General features: G+C 35.9%; 1 protein-coding gene across 3 annotated transcripts in view; it reads left to right on the top strand.

Moving 5' to 3' along the window:
• Positions 1-23,537, top strand: part of Ptp99A (Protein tyrosine phosphatase 99A) — a 138,607-nt gene that overhangs the window by 108,968 nt on the left and 6,102 nt on the right. For all 3 annotated transcript variants that reach the window (XM_088047287.1, XM_088047288.1, XM_088047289.1), the window contains exons 4-9: positions 220-401; positions 12,849-13,036; positions 17,848-17,962; positions 21,224-21,421; positions 21,473-21,750; positions 23,211-23,464. In XM_088047287.1, coding sequence (XP_087903413.1) covers positions 220-401; positions 12,849-13,036; positions 17,848-17,962; positions 21,224-21,421; positions 21,473-21,750; positions 23,211-23,464 — 1,215 coding nt within the window. The remainder of the gene's footprint in view (positions 1-219; positions 402-12,848; positions 13,037-17,847; positions 17,963-21,223; positions 21,422-21,472; positions 21,751-23,210; positions 23,465-23,537) is intronic.

Below are 23,537 nucleotides of genomic sequence, written 5' to 3'. Positions count from 1 at the left end.
TTGAATTTATAATTCAAAAATTTATCGCATGCACACGTTAACTTATTCCACAGCTGCTGGTGTAAAATCGCTTATTGAATCGTATCGATTATCGAGTACTGTTGTTTGCTTTCCATGTTACTGGGGGGTTGTATCAAATAGCTATTGGCATTTGGCACAAAAAAATAAAATTGTTCGTTTAACAAGTAAAAGATTTTTATGGGATTGTTTTCATTTCAGGGTTGGCGAGAACGGCGAATGGAATGTGATAGATGGAATTCTTACTCCGAACAACGAGAGCAGTTACCAAGTTACAAGCTTGCACCCTTACACAGTGTACAGTTTCAGGGTGGTAGCAGTGAATGCGATGGGGGCCAGTCACCCAAGTAAAGAGTCCTATTACATGGTTACACTTCGAGAGGGTAAGCACAAGCAGGAATTATCCTCGGCTGCTTTTATAACGAGCACCAAGAATGTGTCTGGATCCTCCAAATTGTTCATTTCTACCTTAACTCATCCACTTTAACAAACAACATTGCACAATAAATCATAAAATCTCTGAAAAACAACTTAATTACATCACTCACTCAACGTTTAAGTCTACCAGTATTTCGGTGTTTTAAAATATTTTCACCAAAAGGTTTTTCATAAAAACGTTTCGATGCTGCCTGATAAATATATCGGCCCAGGCAGCCCACTTAAAATTCCCCAAAACTCTCGCAAAACCACGGAAAGTTAAGTTCAATAGCTCTTGTTAATTATTCCGCCTAATTACCAAACAGAATGGACCGAAACGGTTCATAAAAAAACCTTTTTAATTATCCCAAATTATTAGCTTCTCCTATTAAATATACTGCCACCTTTGTTCCGTATTAAACGCTTTGACTATTGTCGGAATATGTAGTCTTAGGCCCGAATTCCTAAACAAGTCATTACAACTCTACTATGTTGTCATTAAGGATATCCTAAACCTAAAGTTGACCTCCATGAAGATTACCATTTGTGGCTATAGCTTTTACTAAATTAAATAAATCCTTTCGTGCACGCCATTAAAGATACTTTAATGAATCGATAACTGTACCAGCTTTTACTTAATTGCTTAAAAAAGCTCAATAATCTAATTCTACTAATCTACCAAAACCACAAATGGCAAAAAATCGGCTCGAGGTGCACCTAAATGCATTTTTTATACCAATTAGAATTCACCCACATTCACTTATACAATGTTATGCGTTTTATTAGTAAATTATTCAAAACTCCACACAAACATACTTAAAATAAGTATTGATTTGCTTCGAACTGCAATTCTAAAAATAGTAGAAAAATAAGGTCCATTCTTCCCTAAATGTAAAAAGCTAACAAAGCAAAATACCTTTAAATGTTAATAGTTTGGAGCTATTACAAATCATGGATGAAATATTTAAAGGTAAACATAAATGCAAAACGCTAATTCTGTAAACGCAATAAATTCTTTTCGGTGGATGATTCAAATAAAGATTTTTCAAAAAAAATGACACACAAACTAACATAAATTCTGTCGTGACGCGGTTAATAATCCACCGTTTCAAATAATGAAAAAACCCTCGAAAACTGGTGATAAACGTATTTCCACGAAGGATAAAATTATTCTGAATAAATATTCTTATCTACTATTTTATTCTTCGACAAACGTGGAAACAACGATGACGTGTTTAAAAATTGCAATCGATTTTCTGATGTAAGTACTACGTATTCACTTCTAATAATAGGAACGTCTGTGAAAATCCCGTTCCCATCTAATTAATATTGAACGTATATTTTCCAGATATGACATCTTTTCACGCTATCACCGAATAAAAGCGACACTTCAGCATCGGTCGCGCCAGGTTAATATTTAAAATCTAAGGGTTATTTTCAAAATACATTAAACCTCAGTTAAAGCGAATGCATATTTAACTCTATAACGCACCTGTAATAAGCAAATAGTCATAAAATCGATTTCCTCCGATGAAAAACTCCGCTTTGCCATTCAAATAATAACACGATTACATTTCTCATTCCTATTGTAAAGCACAGGAGTCGAGACGTTTTTTAAAGTTGAACCGACAAAGGGCAGAATCTATCAAAACTAGTTTCGACCAAATTCAATTGGGTCTTTGTCACAATGTAACGCTTTGAAAACAAAACAAATACTAGCACAATTCGGAGCTAAACGACTCGCGTCCAATGGGATTATAAAGAATCACATAATATTTTAAAATTTGGACACGTCGACTATCTTTGAAAAAATGGGGGAGATAGAAAGAACTCCAGCGCTATTGTCGCATGAAAAAACAAGCAAACATCCGCAAACATGAAGAGATAACTGGAATAAATTATAAAAAATACTATTCAAATTATGCAAACCTTCATTTGGTGGTAAACTTTAGGGGATGGCTTAAATATTTGAAATAAATTTTCCTTGACGAGACATGATGACGCATTGAAATGAAACCTCTGGAATCCCTGTATGATTTTTTTATGTCATCGTATTTTCACTTTTAGGAACCAAAGATACAATTTTGCTGAAAACAGTGGGTTTCAGTAAAGCGGTATTTCCGACTTTATGCCTTCAACATTTCCACCCCCTAACAAACACCCTGAATACTCCACCAACAGTCGGTTAAGACAAGCGGAAAACGAAGAACTGTCAGCTCCCTGGAAGGCATCGGTAGACCATACTGTAGTTACTCGTCCAAACTGACAAGTTTGCATTTCGTTATTTTCAGCCAGCTAGTTGAAAACAAAATCCAAACAAAAATGTTGATAGCTCCATTACCGGTAATGAATCCTTAATTTTGGCCTAAATAAAAAAAAACAAGACCAACGTGTATACCGAAAAATTATATATAAAATAGATTAAGCTTGATATTCTAGCAGGTTTGGGTTTTGTGGTTATATTTTTATTTTGTTGGAGTATTGATTTCGGTCCATCTGCAGAGAAGAAACATTTGCGGGATTTTGGTGAAGCGAAAGAATAATCTCATAAGAAATTCCAACACATTTATGTTTCATTGAATTTTGTGCTGAATATTTCTCATTTGTTTCATGTCATTATGTGTTGGTGGCGTTTTCATTTGCGGCTACGTGAGAATGATAGAGCAGTTTGAATCGTGAATGTTGATCTGTTTTATAATATCGTTCTCGCGGTTTACTGTTTACTGCCCCCCTATAATGTTAAAGCCTTACTCCAGACGCATGTAAACCGTTACATTGTAAAAATAAAATGTAGCTTTCCAGATAAAACATTTTAATATGTATTGTGATACAGATAAAGTTGGTCAATATTTATGTGTTAAACCACGTTCTTACAATCAAACTAGTAGGTATACTCCACCGCAAAACACGAGACAATTTCATCGATATTCCACTAGTTCGATTCGCTTTATACTTGCGTCTATATCGTAAAACCGAACCCTACCGCGTTGGCCTTCAAATCAAATATATCGGTGAATTTACAACCGGCCGGGGGTATATTTTTAAACCAAGAAGGGGACGAATTTTTAGATTTTAGCAAAAGTTTAGCACGGTTTTCCGCTAACGTATAACCCATACATTCTCGTGCAGTTATATCAGCCACTGGAGAATATTTCCGTATACAGTAAGATTTAACGTCCTTAAACCTAAACACACAACACCCACTAAATAAAACCAAAAAACATCCATTCCTGATAATTTATGTTTCGCACATAAAACTTTATAAAAGCAGTGGGAACTGTAAATTAAATTGAAGTTTTTCTAATGTCTGTGTGTTGACAAATCAGTAAGTTTTCTTGTTAGTGAAAAAGCTCATCATCTAGCTCTTTGTATTCATTTCGCTCTGCTAACGTAACGCCTAACCAATTTTGTATGAATGACCAAGTCGACTTCTGACTTTAAAAGCTCTCTGCTAACTTGTCTCCCTCCACAGAGTAATTTTGCTTGGAATTTATTAATAATGAATCCTACTTCACACATTTTCAAGAAATAGAGCCGAGCATAATATTAGTTTTATAACTAATAGGTAGGTAACCACTATTTTATAACATTCAAACTATTCCAGCCGAATACAAATTACACAAATTAAAGTTAAACGGAACTAAAATCAAAAGCTTGTAATTTAAAAATTCTAAAAATTCCTAGATCCTTTTACAATGTAAAACATGAAATTTTGTTCATTCTTGGAAGGCTATAAGTTAGAACCCACCCGTTTGGGCGCGTCGAAGTTGGGATGATTAAGCCTTATAAATTTCGATGAAAATTAAAGGGTGGAGTGGAAGGCATTTACAGTTCTATCTAGTACCGGTCGTCATGGAGTCTAACAGTGGATATGTGTAGATATCTTTATAGAATCTGGAAACAATCTATTTTCCGAAATATCCGTGTTATTGACCGTGGAATGTCTGTTCTAGTATAGGTCGAACAAAGGGTGGCGGATTTATGGTAGATTGATTGGTGGTGAAATGGGCTTGTTTGGAATATGAGTGTACGTGTCTGTGGTGAATACTGATAAATAAAACAAAAAGTAAAGTAGTTTTTTTTGTTTTTTTTTTATTTTCACAGAGTTTTCACAGAGTTGTAACTCGTAAGTGAATACATTTACTCCTCATTTTCTAAGCTTTGTTTGAAAGGCTAAACCATCTTGAACGTAGCTCAGCTTCGAAATTATTCTGCTTCACTTGCTCTCGGATGTACATATAATATAGCAAAGTAAAGTAGTTATAAATAAAAACACAACGAAAACAATGAAATAAAATTTCTATGTATTTTTTAAAAGATCATGCATGAATCACACGTCACTGGTGGTGTGATGACGTGAGTCAGACGTCAATGATGGGTCTGTATGACGAGTCAGCGTGGTCGTTGATCGCGGTTTCAGTGCCGTTAACGTAACGGAGGAATGCTCTATTGGCATTGTGCTGGAGCAGAGCGTCGGCCATGACGTGTATCGATTGAGCCCTATCCCTAAATATCAATAAAATCGGCAGTTTGAAAAAAGCGATCTACATTTTATTACTAACTTTTCCCTCGGTTTAACATCATTACTTCCCTCGGATGCATTAAATCGTATTATGAAAAACGAACTCGTAAAAGTTTGGCCGTGTCGGCGGTTATATTTAGGGCGGGCTCGTCCATTTTTTATTGTCTTTATAAAGTTGTCGGAAATGAATACGCACCATAACGCGGTAACGTGAGGCGATAACAGCGCCGCTGGTCACCGGGTTTTGGGGATGCGGGATGCAAAAAGTGACCGCACATTATCCGACTTTATTTTAGTCGGGAACGAACAAAGTTCTGTCTCGTCTAAGAAACCCGATCTAAGTGATCGGATCGGATTAAAGGCGTGTCGAAAAACGCTTTTGAAGTGATCCTTTTGAACAAGATCCCAAGTAACACTATCAAATGCTAGCTTTCTAAACCATTCGATGATAAAGTGAAGTCTTTGTGCGAAGATTTCATCTAATCTATGATGATGCACGTTTGATGTGCGTTATTGGGGGCCACGGTCTGCACGATCGACATCGCGATCTCGCCTTCGACTCTACAGCACCCAAGCGACTTCAGAATCGACGCAATTAGAATCGGATCAGACATCTGGGGCTCTAGAAAACCGACCAGCTGAAAATGTATCCCGAACGCGAAACAACTTTGACGGACCTCATCCACAGCAGAATACAACCTATTACGTTTTTCCGCTCTTCTGCGTGTCTGTCCGGGTCTCGCGTGTATTCCTACTAAATATTTCCCCTGTTAATCTAATTTTAAACAACGCTCTTTTTAACCCATGCCACAATTGATTTATTTTATGGATCGACGGATCTTTAATTTCCTCACACTCCGCACAGATCGATTTGGGAAAGCCGTCACACCATTCCCCCTTTTTGGCGAACAATGAATTGTATTCATCCCAGTTTTGAACGAGGTATCACTGTTTTATAACTGTGAATACCGTCGCGGACAAACACACTTTTATTAACCCACCAAAACTGAGAAAAATTCCACCTTTATCCCACATAATTCCATTACTTTTTATTTTACTGTGAAAGCTATTCATGAAGATTATTTCTGTTTCTTTTATACATTCAACAAAAACATATATTCGGGATATCGTTCGTTCGCAAAAAACTGTAAATTTATCATTCTCGAACCCGAATCACACCGATTATGGACCACAGGCCATCGAGAACCCTCTTTTCAACGGAATTATCCGAAAAAACTGATTATTTATTTACCCTCAATAAAAATGCCCGCTAATCTTGTTAAGTCTATTGATCCCATATCGTAGCTTCTTCAATTGTTAGTTGAATTGCATTAAATGCCCCCATTATAATCACTGAATTGGTATTTGTAGTCTTAAGACAATTTATATTATCTAAAATTTTCGTAAGCCTCCTGATTCTCACTAAGCTTTGGATTTGTCCTTCTCGCCGCTTTTGGTGCAAAATTTCCTAATAAAATTCCTTCCCCAATGACTAATTATTCCAGAACGCCACAAAATATCAACAGTAAACTCTGTGAGACGAAAAATCATCAAAGCTCGTACTTAAAGTTAAAATTAACTGGTTCTTCCAATAAAGACCGTTTCACATTGTCTACGGCACTTCATTTCATCCCCTATTAAAAATCCACAACCTCACACAGATATTCCGTACCTAACTATATTGCTATCTGGGAGTTTTACGAGGTAACAATTGTCTTTAAATTCAGATTTACAACTGTCCCAAGGTAGACGTTGAAAATTTTGAGGATTTCTTGATCTATCTAATTCACTTAGACATATTTACCCCATTCCTTGAAGTTAACATGGAACACCTGGCTTAAAGCAATAATTCAAAAAGAAAAGGAAGAAAAAAAGATTTGAACCCACAATTTTACCAGTGTGTGTTCGCACGTTTTTCTGCATTAACACGAAGTTTTATCTCCAATAACTTGCAGGAAAACCACTAAAGGGAGCTTTAAGATCTTTTATATCTTCGTCTGTCGCAGAACTCTTAACACGTATCGTCACTAAATCTGCGAGAGCCTCCAAAAGAATTCCTGTGTGATACATAAGACATAGACAAATCGAATTTCTGCTTCTACTAAATTGAATTCAAACTAATTAAATCGATCCCGGTCCTTGCGCGTTCTAAATTAATTAATATGTATTGACTTTTATACAGCATTTTGTTTGTTTAAGCGCCATGACCGATGTCGGTTCGAGCTTTGATAGCTTTGATAAATACTGTGAAGACCAGACTATTGAAAAAATATCAATCTATATTCAATTAATCAAAACACAAAATTGCGTTAAATCACTCAATTAATTTGATTACAGCACTTAATCACCTAATCGAATGTGCTATTTTCCAGTCGAAACTTTAGATGACTGGCATACGTGCACATCTAACGGCATGTGGATCGTATATAGCACTAATGGGATTCTGTTTATGAGTCAAGTTACCAGCGACACAGAATTATGCATACCTTGCAACAAAATTAATTTTGGAGAAACGATACTAAGTGTTCCGAGTAGAATAACCGTAATATGTATCTTTATTGTCGCATTATAAGTTCTCACATTTTCAACATTAAATGACCGCAATATTGTCCACTTATTAAAAATTAAAAAAATACACCAATACACCAAAAACACTCAAACCACAGTGTCGAAAAAGAAAAAAAAATAGCAACATTGTTTCCGGTACAAATGTCATCCACTTGTTCAACACCAGAGCAATATATTCAGTCACACTGAAATTAGTTAGCGTTTTACCAAAACATCATTTTGCTCTGTATCTTCTGTTGATGACAGCTACTTCCAATTTCTGCTAATTGTGGCTCACCACACTTTCTATTAATTTAATCTCAAAGTTTGCTCGTTGATTTATGCAGATTGGTTTCAGCTGGAACAACAATATGCTGTGTATTTTAGATCCAAATTAAAAAAATAATCACCAACGGGAAAAGTGAAATAATTGAAATATTACATAACGTAATAACCGAAGCGAACCTGAAACGCGCTGCTCAATTTATAATAGAATAAATAAGGCAATGAAAAGATTGGAAAAATGTGGAAGGTAGAAATTCCAAGTAAATGCAACAGATTTTAATAGAAACTTGCACAGAAGTAAACAACAGCAAAAATACAAAGGAAAAAGATCAATTGTGGAAACAACTGGCAACTAATGTTATAAATTATAGACTGAGCATTTTAAAGAGCGATTTTGATCGGATTTTGTGAGTAAACACGATGTGCACAAATTATACCAACACAAAAACTGTGACCCAATTTGTTCTTGGCTGGTTCTAGTTAGAGGAGCTAATCCTCGATCATGCAAGCACATGTTTAAAGTCTGGAATGATTCAGGAATTTATATTGCCAGACGAAGGGCTACGGTGTAATCCAAGGAAACATCAAACTATTCTACACATCCGCACTGCAATATTTATATCGAAACGTCGGTTTTTATCGGATTGGCAACAACATTGTAGAACAGATTTGTCTTGAGATTTTCCCGTTAATAACTTTGTGCAAAGTTCAGTGTGTTAAACACACAATTATTTAAGTTAACTATGATTCAAGACACACGTCACTAATACCTCCAATTTATGTCATCTAATCTGTCGGCTCTTTCCACATCTTAAAATGACAACACGTTGACGATATTTCGTTTATAGCCCTCTAGTTTTCGGTAAATTAAGCGTAAAAAATGATGATCCATTGTCATAGTCATGATCCTCTTGACAGAGTGGTGGAAATAATTGAAATTTTTCATAAATCGTCAAACTGACGTTCAATATAAACGTTTCTAAATATGTACATAATGTTGATTAGATTAGATTTGTTAAAGTTGTTGGAGTTAAACAAATTGAAGTTTCCGGTTTTGGCCAGTGGGTGTTTCGGTGAATTCGCGATGGTTCGATTAACGAGGAGTTCGAGAAGGTTAATGAAAGCAGCGTGTAAAGGGCCGCGAGCAGCGGCAGCCAGGTAGGCACGTCGTCGGGGGTGGCTTTTATGGGGAGTATGGGGGTGGCGACGATGGCATGCAAAACCACCGTCGCACTGTCGTGTTTTCGCCCCGGATTAACGCGGAGAGCGAGCGTTCTCTACATTTGCAGATGTAGCTTAGTTAAACGGCGAAACGGAACAATTAACGCTAGTTTGTATTTACGTTTGTGGTGCATGTGTGTGCGATGTATATGTTTAAGTTGCAACGTGGGGTCTCAGGGCGCTGCGACGCCTGAAGGTTGGCGTTCGTGTGTTCACACTCAGTTTTATGATTATTAGTCGTCTGCCTCGACCTACTATACTCTTCCCAACGCGTCTATTCAAACCTCACGTCGAGCTCTTGCAATTTATTATTCGCATACGAACTGTTCCACTAATCCCCCGAATGCATCAAATCAGACCGACTGCACATTTTTTCCATCGCAATACAAATAAATGAAGACAAAGCGATTTATGCAAAAATTCTCTACGTTTTGAAGAACACAATCTCTTATTAACGCAACGTCACTAATAAAGCATAGCGACAATGATTCAGAGCCACTGCCTTTCCGGTCCATTATGTTCCCAACTGCATTAAATCTGCTTAGACTCCTACCGAAATCAGGGAAATTTAAACGCAAATATTTCCAACGTCTCACTGACAATGGACTCGGACTTGCTGTTAACGAAGCCGGAATTCTACCCAGAAGTATTACCGAGATATTTTATAAAATTAATTTCCTACTTCAATTCAATCACTCCATTCATTGTAGAAGCTTTTACGTATATTTAGAAATCCAGGAAAATAAAATTGATAGCTACTTATAGCGTTTCCCAAAAAAAAAAAACCTTTTAACGAAACCTACTTCATTCAACAACCGATGCTTCAAAGGATAACTTTTGTTTACCGTGATAGACGCTACTCACGCTGAGCTTTCCCTTCTTGTTACATGTTATAACAACTCGAAAAAATATTAAATGGTATAATAAAAGTACCAGTCTGTAACTAGAAAGCAAACAAAATATAATTAAAATTTTATATTCACGGAATTTTGAAGGATTAAAAATAATTACACTGCAGAAAAACAATTCTCTAAAATAAAAACAGCTAAATTCATCATTCTAATCTTCTTTCTGTAATTATCATCGCCCATAATTCATTTCCTTTCTTTAAACAGAATTAAGAAGAATAAACAGACTGAATGTCAACCTGGTGGAGGCAGATTTTATTGTATTCAATATTCAAATGATTTTAATTTATAACCCATTCCAATTTTTCCCGAACTAGGGCCTATCCCGAACAAAGTGAAAGCCAAAAAATATACCTTTTCTTATTTTCCCTGATTTAATTTAAGGACTCTACAGTCTTGTTTTTATCGATAGTTTATCACGAATGTTGATATTGATTTGTCTTATTTGCCTAGACCATTTTTTATAACCTTTGAAATTCTTCACATGTTTTCTGAGCTGTAAACTTTATGTAGGGCCTCATTCATCCCGAATAATTGAATTAAAGGAGAAAATAGCCCTTTGCATTTCTAATGGACTTCAATAATATTGTAAGCTAATAGTTAACATACCTACTCTGTCGAAAAACTAAACAGAATGAATTAATTTAAAAATGAAACGGGTGCAGCGTCCTATAATACTTTATCTGCTATTATAATGAATTTACCCTAATAACTTTTATCGCATAGTAGTATCTAGAAAATTAATAGCCCAGATATACGGTATTAAAACATAACCAAGTTAATTAAGTACAAACCTGCGCCATCTGTGGGCCTTCATTCCAATGTCTAAGTTCAACAATCGCATAATAATTTGATGTATTTCGTGCACATAGCAATTCTTCATACCTTCCATAAATCACAAAAAAGTGTGTCAAGAAAGAAGGATGGGCCTTAGACGCTCATTAAAGAGAATCACTATTTGAGATAATTTCCGACGTTACGTGATCAGAATTCCACGGTCGGTATTCTTCGTTAATTTTTGAGAGATAAGAGTTATATTTACTACTGCTTCAACTTTTTGAACTTTTGCTAGACTTCCCGTGGAATGTTCCCCACTTTAAAATAATAAATGATAAATGTTACATGTCGAATTAATTTTCCGCTGGAACTAACGGAAGAGCTGTTAAATACTAATTGATTTTCAGCATGATTGAACCGCCACACACTGAATTTAAAAGCAAGGGTAATTTCGGCAATACTCAGCGTTCAGTAGATTTTATTCAATTTATAAATCTTTATAGGTCACATTAGAGTTACGCGCGAAAGAATTAAATTGACACGAAACTAGAAAGAATTTTACAAAAAAAAATACAACAACGAATAAAAAAGAACATCAAAAGCTTAAACGTACAGAGGTAAAATTAAAGGGTGCAATAAATGCAATTGACGGAACGCGCGAACGAAAAAAGTCAACAGAGCACGTCAAAAACCTTTTATGAAACTTCACTTGCGAAACTGGACGTTCAATTAAACATTTTTATTCCAAGAACATTTTCACTGAAATAAGATTTTAATTTCGAGAGAATGAAGTCGGAATTAACGCAAGCAAATTACCACACTTATGTAGCATTCACTGGAGACAGATTTAAGGCGTAGAGTAGGCATTTTTCACTTTTTTACAAACATCAGAAACAGTGGAGAGGCGAACGATAAATTACGTCTTTTTATCGATACAGGGAACCTAACAGTTCCTTTGAACCGGAGGGCAAACATTTCACTTTACAAAACCTGGCGACAAAATTAAAATAAAATTAAATTCTCTTTATAGAAACCTAGAAACCATTTGTATGCATGGTATTGATTTTCTTTTTCGTCCTTTAAACTAAATAGGGTTCTAAGAGTTATTAGAAGCAAACAAACATAGTGAGTTGCTCTTCGATCATTCACAACTCCATAGATCATGTATGACGTTTTGACATTCTTAAATTCTTCCTAAAATGACAAAACGATCCATTTAAATACCGTAACGCTACTGATTAAATCGGTTTTTTATGCACAACCCGCCTTGGCATGAGGTATAACCTCCCCTTCCTTTTGTGTCTAGCTCTGAGGACAATCCTGGGCGAAAAATTACAGGCTATTCACTTGAAATATAATACTTACTTTGATTTTTATGACGTGCTGTGCATTCTTTAGTCTCGGGAAAAAATAAGTTTAATTGAAATGAAAAGGAGAAAATAAATTGACTAATAAATGGCACATGCAGTACATTGATTGTGAGTGGGCTGTCATGGAGCGTGAAATCCCACTCCATATATAAAATTTAGATCTGTTGTATAATTTCTCTGCTAAGTTTGTATCCGGCGAGCAAATATGCTTTTCTGTCTTGGAAATGGTTTTGTATTAGTAAAGATCACAACTTTGCAACAACCGGGAAATTGAATTATGCACTTGTAAAAGTTGAGGCCAACCTGTTTCGTTGTCCGCAATAGAAATATTGTTTTAAGATATTTAAATTAGAGAGTATACATATAATTTTGATCAAGCAAAGTGCACTTTAGCATGTTTGGTTGAATGAATAATAAAGTAGTCGATTTATGTCTTTTCAGTTGATGTAGCATAAATATTTCAGTTGTCACTTGAAGGTAAAAGAATAAGACCCTTTTACTAACGCGAAAAGCATTTACCCTACGAACCTGCAGTAACAAAAGATAGACTGCTGATGTTTGTTAAGCCGTCTGTTCGAAATGCGTATCAAATATTTTTCCTTCTCGTCTGAGAATGCTGATATAACATTTTGTTTGAATTGTTTGAGAGTTAAAAATGGATGAGTTGAGGAAGCACCTTAACTTGTCAATATTTTATTTGTGTTGGATATGCGCCATTATGCCTAAGTTGTAGTAGCAGTTGTCTTGAGATGTAGCCAGTTCCGTAAAGGATGTTTGTTGCAGCTCCCGCGGGGAAGCCGACGATCACAACTGCGCATAATACGTCGTCGACGGCGTTGCACATCAGCTGGCGACCACCTCATCATGAGACCATCCACGGAGAGTTTCTTGGCTATCGAATCGCCTACCGACCCAGAGACAGGGGAGACGAAGCTTTCAAAGAGATATACATCCGGGACCCCACCGTCGAGGTACGCATTGTTTGAAATAAATAAACGAAAGAAATTGGGCAAATACTTCGGAGAACTTTCAGCAGAGTGCTCGATTTCGAACCCATGGGAAATCACAGAAACTCCGCTAAACCTCTTAATCCAATGACCTGTCCATTAATAGGCCGTCGCAGCATCGCCTGAGCACACCGGCCGTATTAGCAACCATATTCCGTTTCGTCCCCAATTGCATTCGCCGTTTTTAATTAAGCCCATCTACTTTCAGTTTCCAACAAAAGCGCGCAAACAAATGCCTCATGCGCCTATGTATAGTACTATAGAATGTCCCACTTGTTAAAATTCCAATACAATTTCTCTCGGCTATTAAATATCCTGCTTAGAAATCAGCTCTGTTTTTTCAACCAGTTTCAGTTTTGATTTTGACGAATCTCTTTGGTTCACTTTATAAATTATGGCTTTTTTTTCACACAAAACTTTTACACTCGGATCTGATCTTTGCGATGGAAAGTACAATATTCAAGATTGTTCTTAAAAGTTTCAAGCTCAACTCTTAATCATTGTATAAATAACTACCATCAAGAAACATGGATAGAAAAGGAAAGGTCCAACAACGTACAAATAAAGTTATTGAAAATGTCAGAAACCTAATTGAACGAACAACCAGACCGTGCTTTGGCTCAGCAAAGTGAAATACATGGACCTTCCAGTTTATGACATGTTATTTTATATTTAGTCTAATCATTTCATTTTTATCTCGCGTCTTTGACATTTTAAACTCCATACCCTAATTTAATGGAAGCAAAAGAGTATTCAAGAACGGAATAAAAGACGAGAGTTCTGAAAGGCCGTTGGTATGAATAGTTTTGTTTGTTGTAATTATGTAGAAACAGTTTGTAGCAGTAAACTTTGCAACTTCACATAAAAATAAAAATTGAACTAGATACCTAATCTAAAGGGAAATCTTAATACTTTGGCACATGTCACAAAATTAATTACGATCTGTCATTATTTTACAAATGTGCTTAATTCCATTTCACTGTTGAAGTTGGCTAATTAATTTTGTTCGGTATTCAAATAATTGTCAATCAAACAAAAATATCGATTTTAATCTTCTTCAAACTTCCTCTTTGACTTTATTTAACAAAATCAGTGTTTTCAATTTTCGTGTTTGTGAAAATCCGTATACTTACTTTTTGTATTAGCTTCATAGCTTTCCCTATTATCCTTTACATCGCATTTCTTTATCTCTTATTTAAGTTTAAGTCTCGCTTTCCTATTATTTCATTTTTTACTGTTTGCAAAAACCCTGAACACGCGCTCCTGTTTATCGAAATTTATTTAACTTGCAGATCTTCCAAAAGTTTGTTTTCTTTTCATTTCCATATTTATGCTTTAGCACTGAGTCAAACATCACAAACCCCAGAGGATTTATTAAAATTTCGTTAAACTACAGTCCCAGATGTGTAACTTTGTTGTGTTCTCAATTGCATCATCGTTTTTAATTAAACCTTCTCGCTACCGCACTTTAGACCAAATCACTCGAAAAACGTCAACTCCCAAACTAACGATTCAAACAAAATTGATTTTTTTATTTTAACTACCGCACGCCACTGAATGTTCCGCCCATCCATTTTAAGCACAACATAAAATTCGCCACCCTGTGCCCTTACACAACAAAAGCGGAAGAAAAGCATTGATAAAAGTAAACAGGAACAAATCCGGTGTAATTAACATTTCAGATTGGTGGACCCCCTTAAAAGCTCTCACAACGCCGCCTTTGATTAGATGCTTAATAAAAAAAAGAGCGCATACCTGGTTTTCAAACGATCCATTTAAAAAAAATACTCATACTTGTTCATTGCTGTAAGATGGAGCACAATTAATTTTTTTGACAAGCTAGAGAAGTACATTGCTGTGTAATAAATTCCCGGAGCCATCTCATTGTCATCGCGTGTATTTTGTGGTGCCTAACTTGAAACTATAATATTTAATCATTTTGAAACTAAGACAAACAAAGAAAGGGACACTTTCTCGTTTTGCATCATTCGAAGATTTATGACGAGTTTAAAATAGCCGTGTCGCAACAATAATTTGGCATCATATTCACCTAAATATCAACAAAAACGAATGAATTACACCGCCATAATTTCAGCTCAGTTTAATTTGTGATTTTTAAAGTCAATACTCAACGAAACAGTGGGTTTTCATAGTTGAAAATCGATATCTATTAGAAAAAAAAACGCAATAAATGACAATGTGTCACATCATTAAATGTGCATTAAATTTTAATATAAATTAACTGTAATGTATTTTAAACTTAATCAACCAGTAATAGTAATTTTGCAATTAAAACGAATAGAAAATACGCTGATTGAATTTCATAACTGCGTTTCATTAAAATTTAAATTTACCCAACCGGTTATTTCACGAATATTGCAAAACTCTTCTTGTTACGAACTCAATTTTTCGGAGCGGTATTTATAAACCTTCGTAAAATGAACGACATTAAAAATCCTGTTTTTACCTAGCAAACTCGTGATGGATGGTGAGTTGTTCTCAAATCAAATTTAATAAATGAGGCACCGAAATTGAAATCTAGTCGCATTTATTCAATTTTTGAAATAGAATTACAAAAATTGACACGAACGAAAATGCAGCGAAAATCGACTTCTTATACAAAGAAAGTATTTACCCAGATTTCCACCCGTTTCATATGAGACTTTAGCAGATTCAGGTGAACAGAAATGGAAGGTAAGAACTCGATTTTTACTATTCTATCGTCGCTTCTTGTGGAGTTAATACGAAGTCGATTTTTATTTGTGCTGAGGATAAGGCAAAACTAAAAGTTCTAACTATACAGGGTGGCAAACACTTTCGAGCTCAATATCAATAATTTATAATCGAAAAAATTAAATTAATTGCATGTAACATTTTTCTAATTAGAAATGTTTATCCTCCAAATTTGGCTACTTTTAGAGCAACAGCTACGAAATTGGAGGAAGTTCTACAACAGTACTACAAAACTACTTTTTTCTTGAACAAACAAAAAGTAATCAGGTGACGCTATTGCCATAACCAAGGGTAATGAATGACAACGACTTTTCGGAATGTCGAGTTCCAAATAGATTGTTCGAACGATTTGTAGACAAAACTGATTTTGCAACTTTTCACTATGCCTTTGGATAACAAATTGTTTTGAACCTAAAATAAATTATTTCAAAGAAATCGTTAATTTTGGCATTAAACTTGTCCTCTTCAACTCATCATATCTCAAAAAATTGAAGACTTTTTTTTTAACATTTTTTCGGTGATCTATGGCAATGTCCGATGATACAGTATCACGGTGGTGCGCGACTTTCCGGACACCTCTATGTAGTTTGTAAATTTCCAACCAGATGACTGATGAGATATGTGTCAAAGTTCCGGAGATATGGAGCATTGAAAATTCCGGAATAAATATCCACCAAAATAGATTTACATTCTAATTTAAACAATTAAGTCTTGGAGTTAATACAAAGTAGTAAGTTTCTCAAGTTTTACTAAAATTATCAGAGTTATCAACTTTAGTGATAATTTAGTTTAATTTTAAAAAAATAACAAAAAGTTTTGAGTTCTGTACATTTTTTGTTTTGTCCTGTAGCTTCCAATCCATTTGTCGGCGGGTCGAAAAGACAAGATCCCAGTCTTTTCAATGATGCATATTACAATGAAAAATCGATGTAAAGAAAAGTAATTTTTGTACAGTTGAACCAAAAAAAAAAACATTTTCAAGAATATCTCTAAATCCAGACCTGATTTAGCGAACGGACTTGAAACTACATAAATACAGCTGTTTATTCTTATATCAAAAAGTGAAGAGTGAAAAATTATTTTCTTGATAAAAAGATGACCAATAATTGGATACAACCCATAATAATAAAATGGAAGTTATGGCCAAAAGTTTTGTGGTGATCATAAAACCGTCTTTTTCCAAGCAATCATAACGTGTTACTTATTTTTGTTTTGACGCACAAGACAGTTTTACATATCTTTTATGCGAGTTATATGCATAAATAGATGTAGATATACCAGAAGTAATGGGCAATGGCAAAGGTAAAAATATAGGAACAAAGAAATTAGAACGATCTGCCTCCCTAGCTATCGAAGAGAATAAAGGAACGATGATCTAATTCTTGTTTATTATTGCCTATATTGATTCGTCGTGTCTGTGAAGTTTCCATTTGTGGAACAGTAGCTGAGAACGTGACATTTTTACGTTTTTGTTTTTTTTTTTGGGGGGGTTATATATTAGGAAAAGAAAGCGTCAAGTTGTTTGGTGGGGGAATTATTAGTTCCTGCGGTGGTGTGTTATTGACTGGGTCTATTTGTTATATATTAAATGGAACTTTCTTCGAAGTGACAAGTGAGTAGGGGCCGGTGGAGCAGATAGTAACAGCCTAACCCGACGTAAATTTCTGAAGCCTACAAGAAAACCAAAGACGTCACACATGCTAGATCTGTGATATCGCAATTGTAGCGGTGACACGGCAACGCGACGTGCTGATTTAATGTGCGGCTATAGGGTTGCGGCACGCGGCTTTAACGAACTTAATGGAGTAGTGGAGAGTTCGGGCAGAGAGCCGTAAAGTAGCAATAAAGACGGTCACATTCATTACGATTTCCTAACATGAATTAGCGGCGGGTGTGCACCACTCCTTCGACGCTTCGCCGATTCTGCCGATACCGACAGTTCCTTGTGGACCGCTTAAGCACGCCGTAATCGCACACGTGTTTATTTGGGTCGGGTCGCCAACTTGGGACTCATTCCTCTACATTATCTCTTATTGTTCCAGAGCCACACCATACAAAATTTGGAGACCTACACCCAGTATCTGGTCTCGCTGCAGGTGTTCAATCCGGAAGGACCGGGACCCAACACTACAGTCCTCGTCATGACCGACGAAGGTGGTGAGTATGGGCGCATGGCTGGCGCAGTATGACCTGATTTTATTACTTCAAATAACCAGGAATTAAGCTCCGTTGTTGCTCATACACCGCATTCAACGTGCACTGAATCCTTTGTTACCCAGTCATAACGTCGAATTTAATGATACACTTTGGAAATGCGATCATGTCTTTGCTTCCAACAGCTATCCATTTTGTTGCTTCCCAGCAAGTTTGTAATATTATTTATACTTGGAATGATATTAAAGTTGCTACCGGAGCATAGCGTGCCTTGCGGATCTCGTCGACGCAGACAATTCAAATCAGCGACCATAAAAAGCATTATTTTTTAATTATAGGCTTCGGTTCTTCTCACCTCACACAATCTTCGTTTTTAAAAAGGAAAACAAAATAGACAAATTATCGAGGCTCATTTACTAAAGCACAATCAATTACGTATTCTGCGTTAAAAAACGTACACATGGTCCTTATCAAAAAATATATCTCTTTATAAAATTGCTACATTTTAAAAATGCCATTTCATAATAAGACTCGCGGAAAATATCGTTACGGCTATATTAAAACTAATCAATCAGAAATTACCAAAATTACGAATTTTAGGAGATATTTCGGCATAAAATAAAAAAAAAATTAAATTTAGATTTTTGATTTACAATTTCGCAATTTGACAGAGTTATTATACGATTGAAAACTAGTATTTTGCTAAAATTTCATAGCTATTACACTAAAATTACCAAAATTACGAATTTTACCGAAGGATTTCTCATATTTCGGCTTTGCCTTGAAAATAAAAATTTTTAAAATTTTGATTTTTCGATCTACAATTTCGCAATTTGGCAGAGTTAATATACGATTGAAAACTAGTAATTTCCAGAAATTTCATAGCTGTTACACTAAAATTACCAAAATTACGAATTTTACCGATTTCGACTTCGCCTTGAAAATAAAAATTTCTAAAATTTACATTTTTTGATTTACAATTTCACAATTTGACAGAGATAATATACGATTAAAAACTAGTAATTTCCTGAAATTTCATAACTGTTGTACTAAAATTACCAAAATTACGAATTTTAGACCTTCCGGATCTCGTCGACGCGGACAATTTAAATCAGCGACCATAAAAAGCATTATTTTTTAATTACAGGCTTCGCTTCTCACCTCACACAATCCTCGTTTTTAAAAAAGAAAACAAAATAGACAAATTATCGAGGCTCATTTACTAAAGCACACGCCGATTTTTCGTAAAGTTGTGGAGCTAAGTACTTCTGACAAGAAAAATACACCTCGTCACTGCTACCATTACCTTGGTTCAGTAAAAATCTGAAATCCAAATATCAACCCTACTTGAACTAAAAAAGCTTTTCGCTTTTATGATGAAATTTCATATTTATAAAATTGAAAATGGTGAAATAAAGTGATCAATATAAAGCGAACGATTTTACGATATAGAATAAAGGAGTAAATAGAACTACTAGAAAGGAATAAACGATTTCGTGGTAACATTACTCACCAACGTTGAGTCACGAGAGGATATTTAAATCTCATTAGAATCTTGTTCTCAATGTTTTGTAAAAATAAGAAAATTTGAGAATATTTCTGGAATTCCTTCCAATTTAACACTGTTCATTAGTTAAGTGGTGGAGTTTTTATCTGTCAATCTCTTGAGATGTGTGTTTGAATTAAAAACATTTAATGATTGTATTTCTGAGAGTGACATTATATAGTAAGTAATTACCCCACTTCCTGGCTAGTGGCTATAATCGTGTTCTTAATGAGTTTCTGTCTTTCTAAGCGAGTTGTCGTCAGTTTTTTTTGAGTAGTAGAGTTGATATTTTTAGGTAGCGTCTAGATGCGCTTATTCAGCTAGAGCGCCGTAATCCCTCTTCGGTTGAGTAAAACTAAGCTTTTAGGATATCATTTGCAGAATTGCCAGGCTCATATGGAGACCTGGCTCGGACGTCTCATCTTGTTTGGCCCCGGGTCTGAGACTATCATTCGATCGAAACGATTGATTAGGGAAAGATACCCGGACGGTCTAACACGTCCATTATTTATACGAAGTTCGCGGCTGTTCGTACTTTTAACCCCGAATTTATATATATCAATGAGCGAGAATGGTAAACACGCGAGAAAATCCTTAATTTGCCGTCGCCGGTAGACGTGCGTTACTCACGCTATTCCATCTTCGAAATTAGAGTCGCCATATAAAAAGCTCATTTTTCCCCTAATACCGATGCCATATTGGAACTATAATAAATTTCTACAATCAAGATGACTTAAGAGACAGAAGTCTACTAACTCAACTCTTACAGTTTTGCACCATGTGCTCAATCCGCTCCCGAATGAATCAATACACCAGGCCCTAAGTAAGCTTTCGGGACAAAGCTGGCGGCGCGTGCGCCCCCTTATCATTACACTACGGCCTCATTATTCCTCACATGTTTCTGGAATTCATCGAAAAAACCGTCTCATCGGACAAGCTCACATGCCGGCGTTCATAATTAAGAAACAATTAAAATAACAGCGAATTTAACTAAAATGAGGCAAGCTGCATTCTGTAAAGCTTTTGTTCTAAGAACAAAGGCTTTTCGAGTAGCAGGTGGCCCGGAGAGGTGGATTGGGTCCGCGCCGAGTGGAACAAAGTGGCGAGTAATGACGACAGATGCAACTTGCAAAGCATGTGACTAAGAGATGCTGCAGGAAAGCGAAAAGATGAGCAGAAGACCGTTTTGCCTTCGCAGGATCGGAGACGCGCAGAACGTGAACTTCCCTCTCCATCATGAGCCTGCGCTTCTGGTAGCTACGGTTGTCGCTCAACACTCCGGTCTCCCGGTCATGTTGGTCTCTCGCCCTTAGCTCCTCTCATCCCCGCTTGTTGTTTGCTGTGCTGTCACAGTTCTGGGTGGTGCTGATCGGGTCTTCGCGATTTTCGGCCGTTCACACCGCGAAATGAACCCTCGTTTACGGACAGTTTCGACCCTCTCAACGACGCCAGCGTCTTTCTTGTAAACACGTCGATTTACAATGGAAACTTTCTCACAACAACTAATTAGTACTTCTGAGTGAAGGCTTCATTGTGTTAGGATGGGTCATGTTGTTTATTTACTGGTCGCGATTTCCGGAATCGTCGCCGCTGATCTCACTACCACAGAGTTTACCACCACGATAGACAATACAGGTACCATGTTGATAAACCCTTCTCTTACTTGACTAACTTTCAATTTTAATATGATCTTGACTTGACACACCTTTTCTTTGCAGTGCCCAGCAAACCCCAAGATCTTACAGTCTTGGACGTCTCGTCTGATACCATTACACTCAAATGGACCCAACCTGAAAAGCTCAATGGGGCCATAGAAGGCTACCGCGTTTACTACATGTTCAACAACTATACTGACATGAACAGAGACAAAATTAAACATGTTTCGCCGGTTATCACCTACAATTTAACCAATTTAAGTGAGTAGCACCCACCACCACCTTAAATTCTTTATAATAACATTCTTACAGAACCATTCACTGAGTACAAAATCTGGGTGAAGGCTTATACCAAGAGTCATGAGGGAGAACCCTCTGACCCCATATTCAACACCACAGACATCAGTGGACCCAGTCCTCCAAGAATACTAAACTTAACATGTCAAACCCAAGATACTATATTTTTTCAGTGGGCCAGACCTGAGAAGTTTTATTATTCTATTGATTTCTACTACATATACATCAGCCTAAATAATCGCATTTGGAAGACTATACCGATAGAAACCTCCAAGGACCACCTGGACACGTCGGTAAGTTCATCAAGCCACAAAAAAAAGCAAATACGGGAAATTATTTACAATAACCATGCAAACCTAAAATTAACACGCTCATGTCGGTAATCATATTTCAACAATTTAATATTTATAATGTGGATCTTTAAAACAAATAGAAATCGAGTAAAATTATTGCTGAACCGACGAACGCAAATTTTTTGGTAATTCGATAATCTTGAAAAACATAAAAAATTAATCTCCAATTATTATTGAATAATGCGAAAACTAACAACTCTATTCATTCCACATTTTTGATTGGTTATTTCTGCTGCCTAGTTTAATGTGTTCTATAAATAGGGCACCTACGTGTACACTGAGATACTTCAACTAAAGCGTGATACATATTAAGACTATTTTCATTTTGTTCATTTTTAATTACGGAAATTCTTAATGAAACACGTCTGTAAAGAAAACCACAATAGCAATATTAAACAGCTTCATTATTAAGATAAAGTCAAATTTAATGATGCACATCCATAATCATCTCCCGTCAGTCTATCAGCTTTTTGTGTAAATGATAAATTATCTCAAATGATTCTCACAATTTTTCGAGGTTGTAATTTTCAATGCATTATTCATCTAAGTGATAATTTGATAATAGCAATTTCTTATCACCGAATGTAAGCAGATCTAGAAAGAGTTTTGATTTTTTTTATCGTCAAGATACGTTTATACCACCAAATTAAACGTCAGAGTTTTCAAAAGCTTTACGAAAGTTTGTTTTTTCCACCAAACTATTACAGATAAAACGTAATTGCTACGAAGCTAACATCTGTATTTTGGATTTCAATTTCCATGCCGCGCACGTCTGATAAACTGTATAAAGCAGAAGCTCCTTAAAGAAACCCATATGTCCATCGACAAAAGAGGATAAAACCCTGATCTACACAAACTTTGTTAAAACCATTTGAGTCGGTTGATTTTTAGCAAATACGTGTTGCTACTTCGGTGATTATCAGCTGATTGCTTTAATAAACTTTGACGGGACGGTATTGTTTCTGATTGAAAAATACAGAGAAAATGGCGTTGAATCGAACTTAACTTTATTTGTGAATGCAACCTCGCGTTGTATTTGTTTTGGTAGTAATCTTTCATTCAACTCTATTAAGTCAAGGATTGTGTTGATATAAAACGCATTAGCGAATTCTGAAGAAGTTTGAGTTCAGGTCATTATTCTTCATTCATTAATATACATATCGCGACGTAACTCGAAGATCAACCGCTTTTTGTTAAATGTCACACAGGTTACAAATCTGACGATCCGACAAATAAAAGTTAATGCAATCTAATGATCAGGCTTGACCTTCCCCGAAGGTCTGATTATGAATACATTATGGCAGTTAGACGTACGTGATGCTAATAAATAAATGACACATAGTGTTTGTCAAAACGCAAAATGTGACGAATGTTTACAATATACAGGAATTTTTTTACAGTATTCAGTTGAGAATGTTACCACCAACACTGAATATCAAGTCCGAGTTCAAGCATCCACAAGAAGCAACCGAACGAGGCAAATCATCAAAGGCCTGATGTCAGAACCAAGAACTGTTCGCATGCAGTCAGATTGTGACAAAATGCAAGAATATATGCGACACACTACGCACGAATTAAGTGCCGGTGTTTTGGCCGGTGTCATTTGCGCCAGCTTCGCGTTTTTATTGGCGGTCTCAGCTTTTATCCTCTGGAGGTAAGTATAAATAGCTTAATTAATCAGTTCCCCCTTGACATAATAAATGCTGCATCCTGTTTACATATACAAA

The sequence above is a fragment of the Gnatocerus cornutus genome, chromosome 10, assembly GCF_029298725.1.
Source record: "Gnatocerus cornutus isolate USDA-ARS CGAHR chromosome 10, icGnaCorn1.1, whole genome shotgun sequence".
Taxonomy (NCBI): Eukaryota; Metazoa; Arthropoda; class Insecta; order Coleoptera; family Tenebrionidae; genus Gnatocerus; species Gnatocerus cornutus.
The sequence above is the reverse complement of the archived record's forward strand: the minus strand, read 5'-3'. Positions and strand labels throughout refer to the sequence as shown.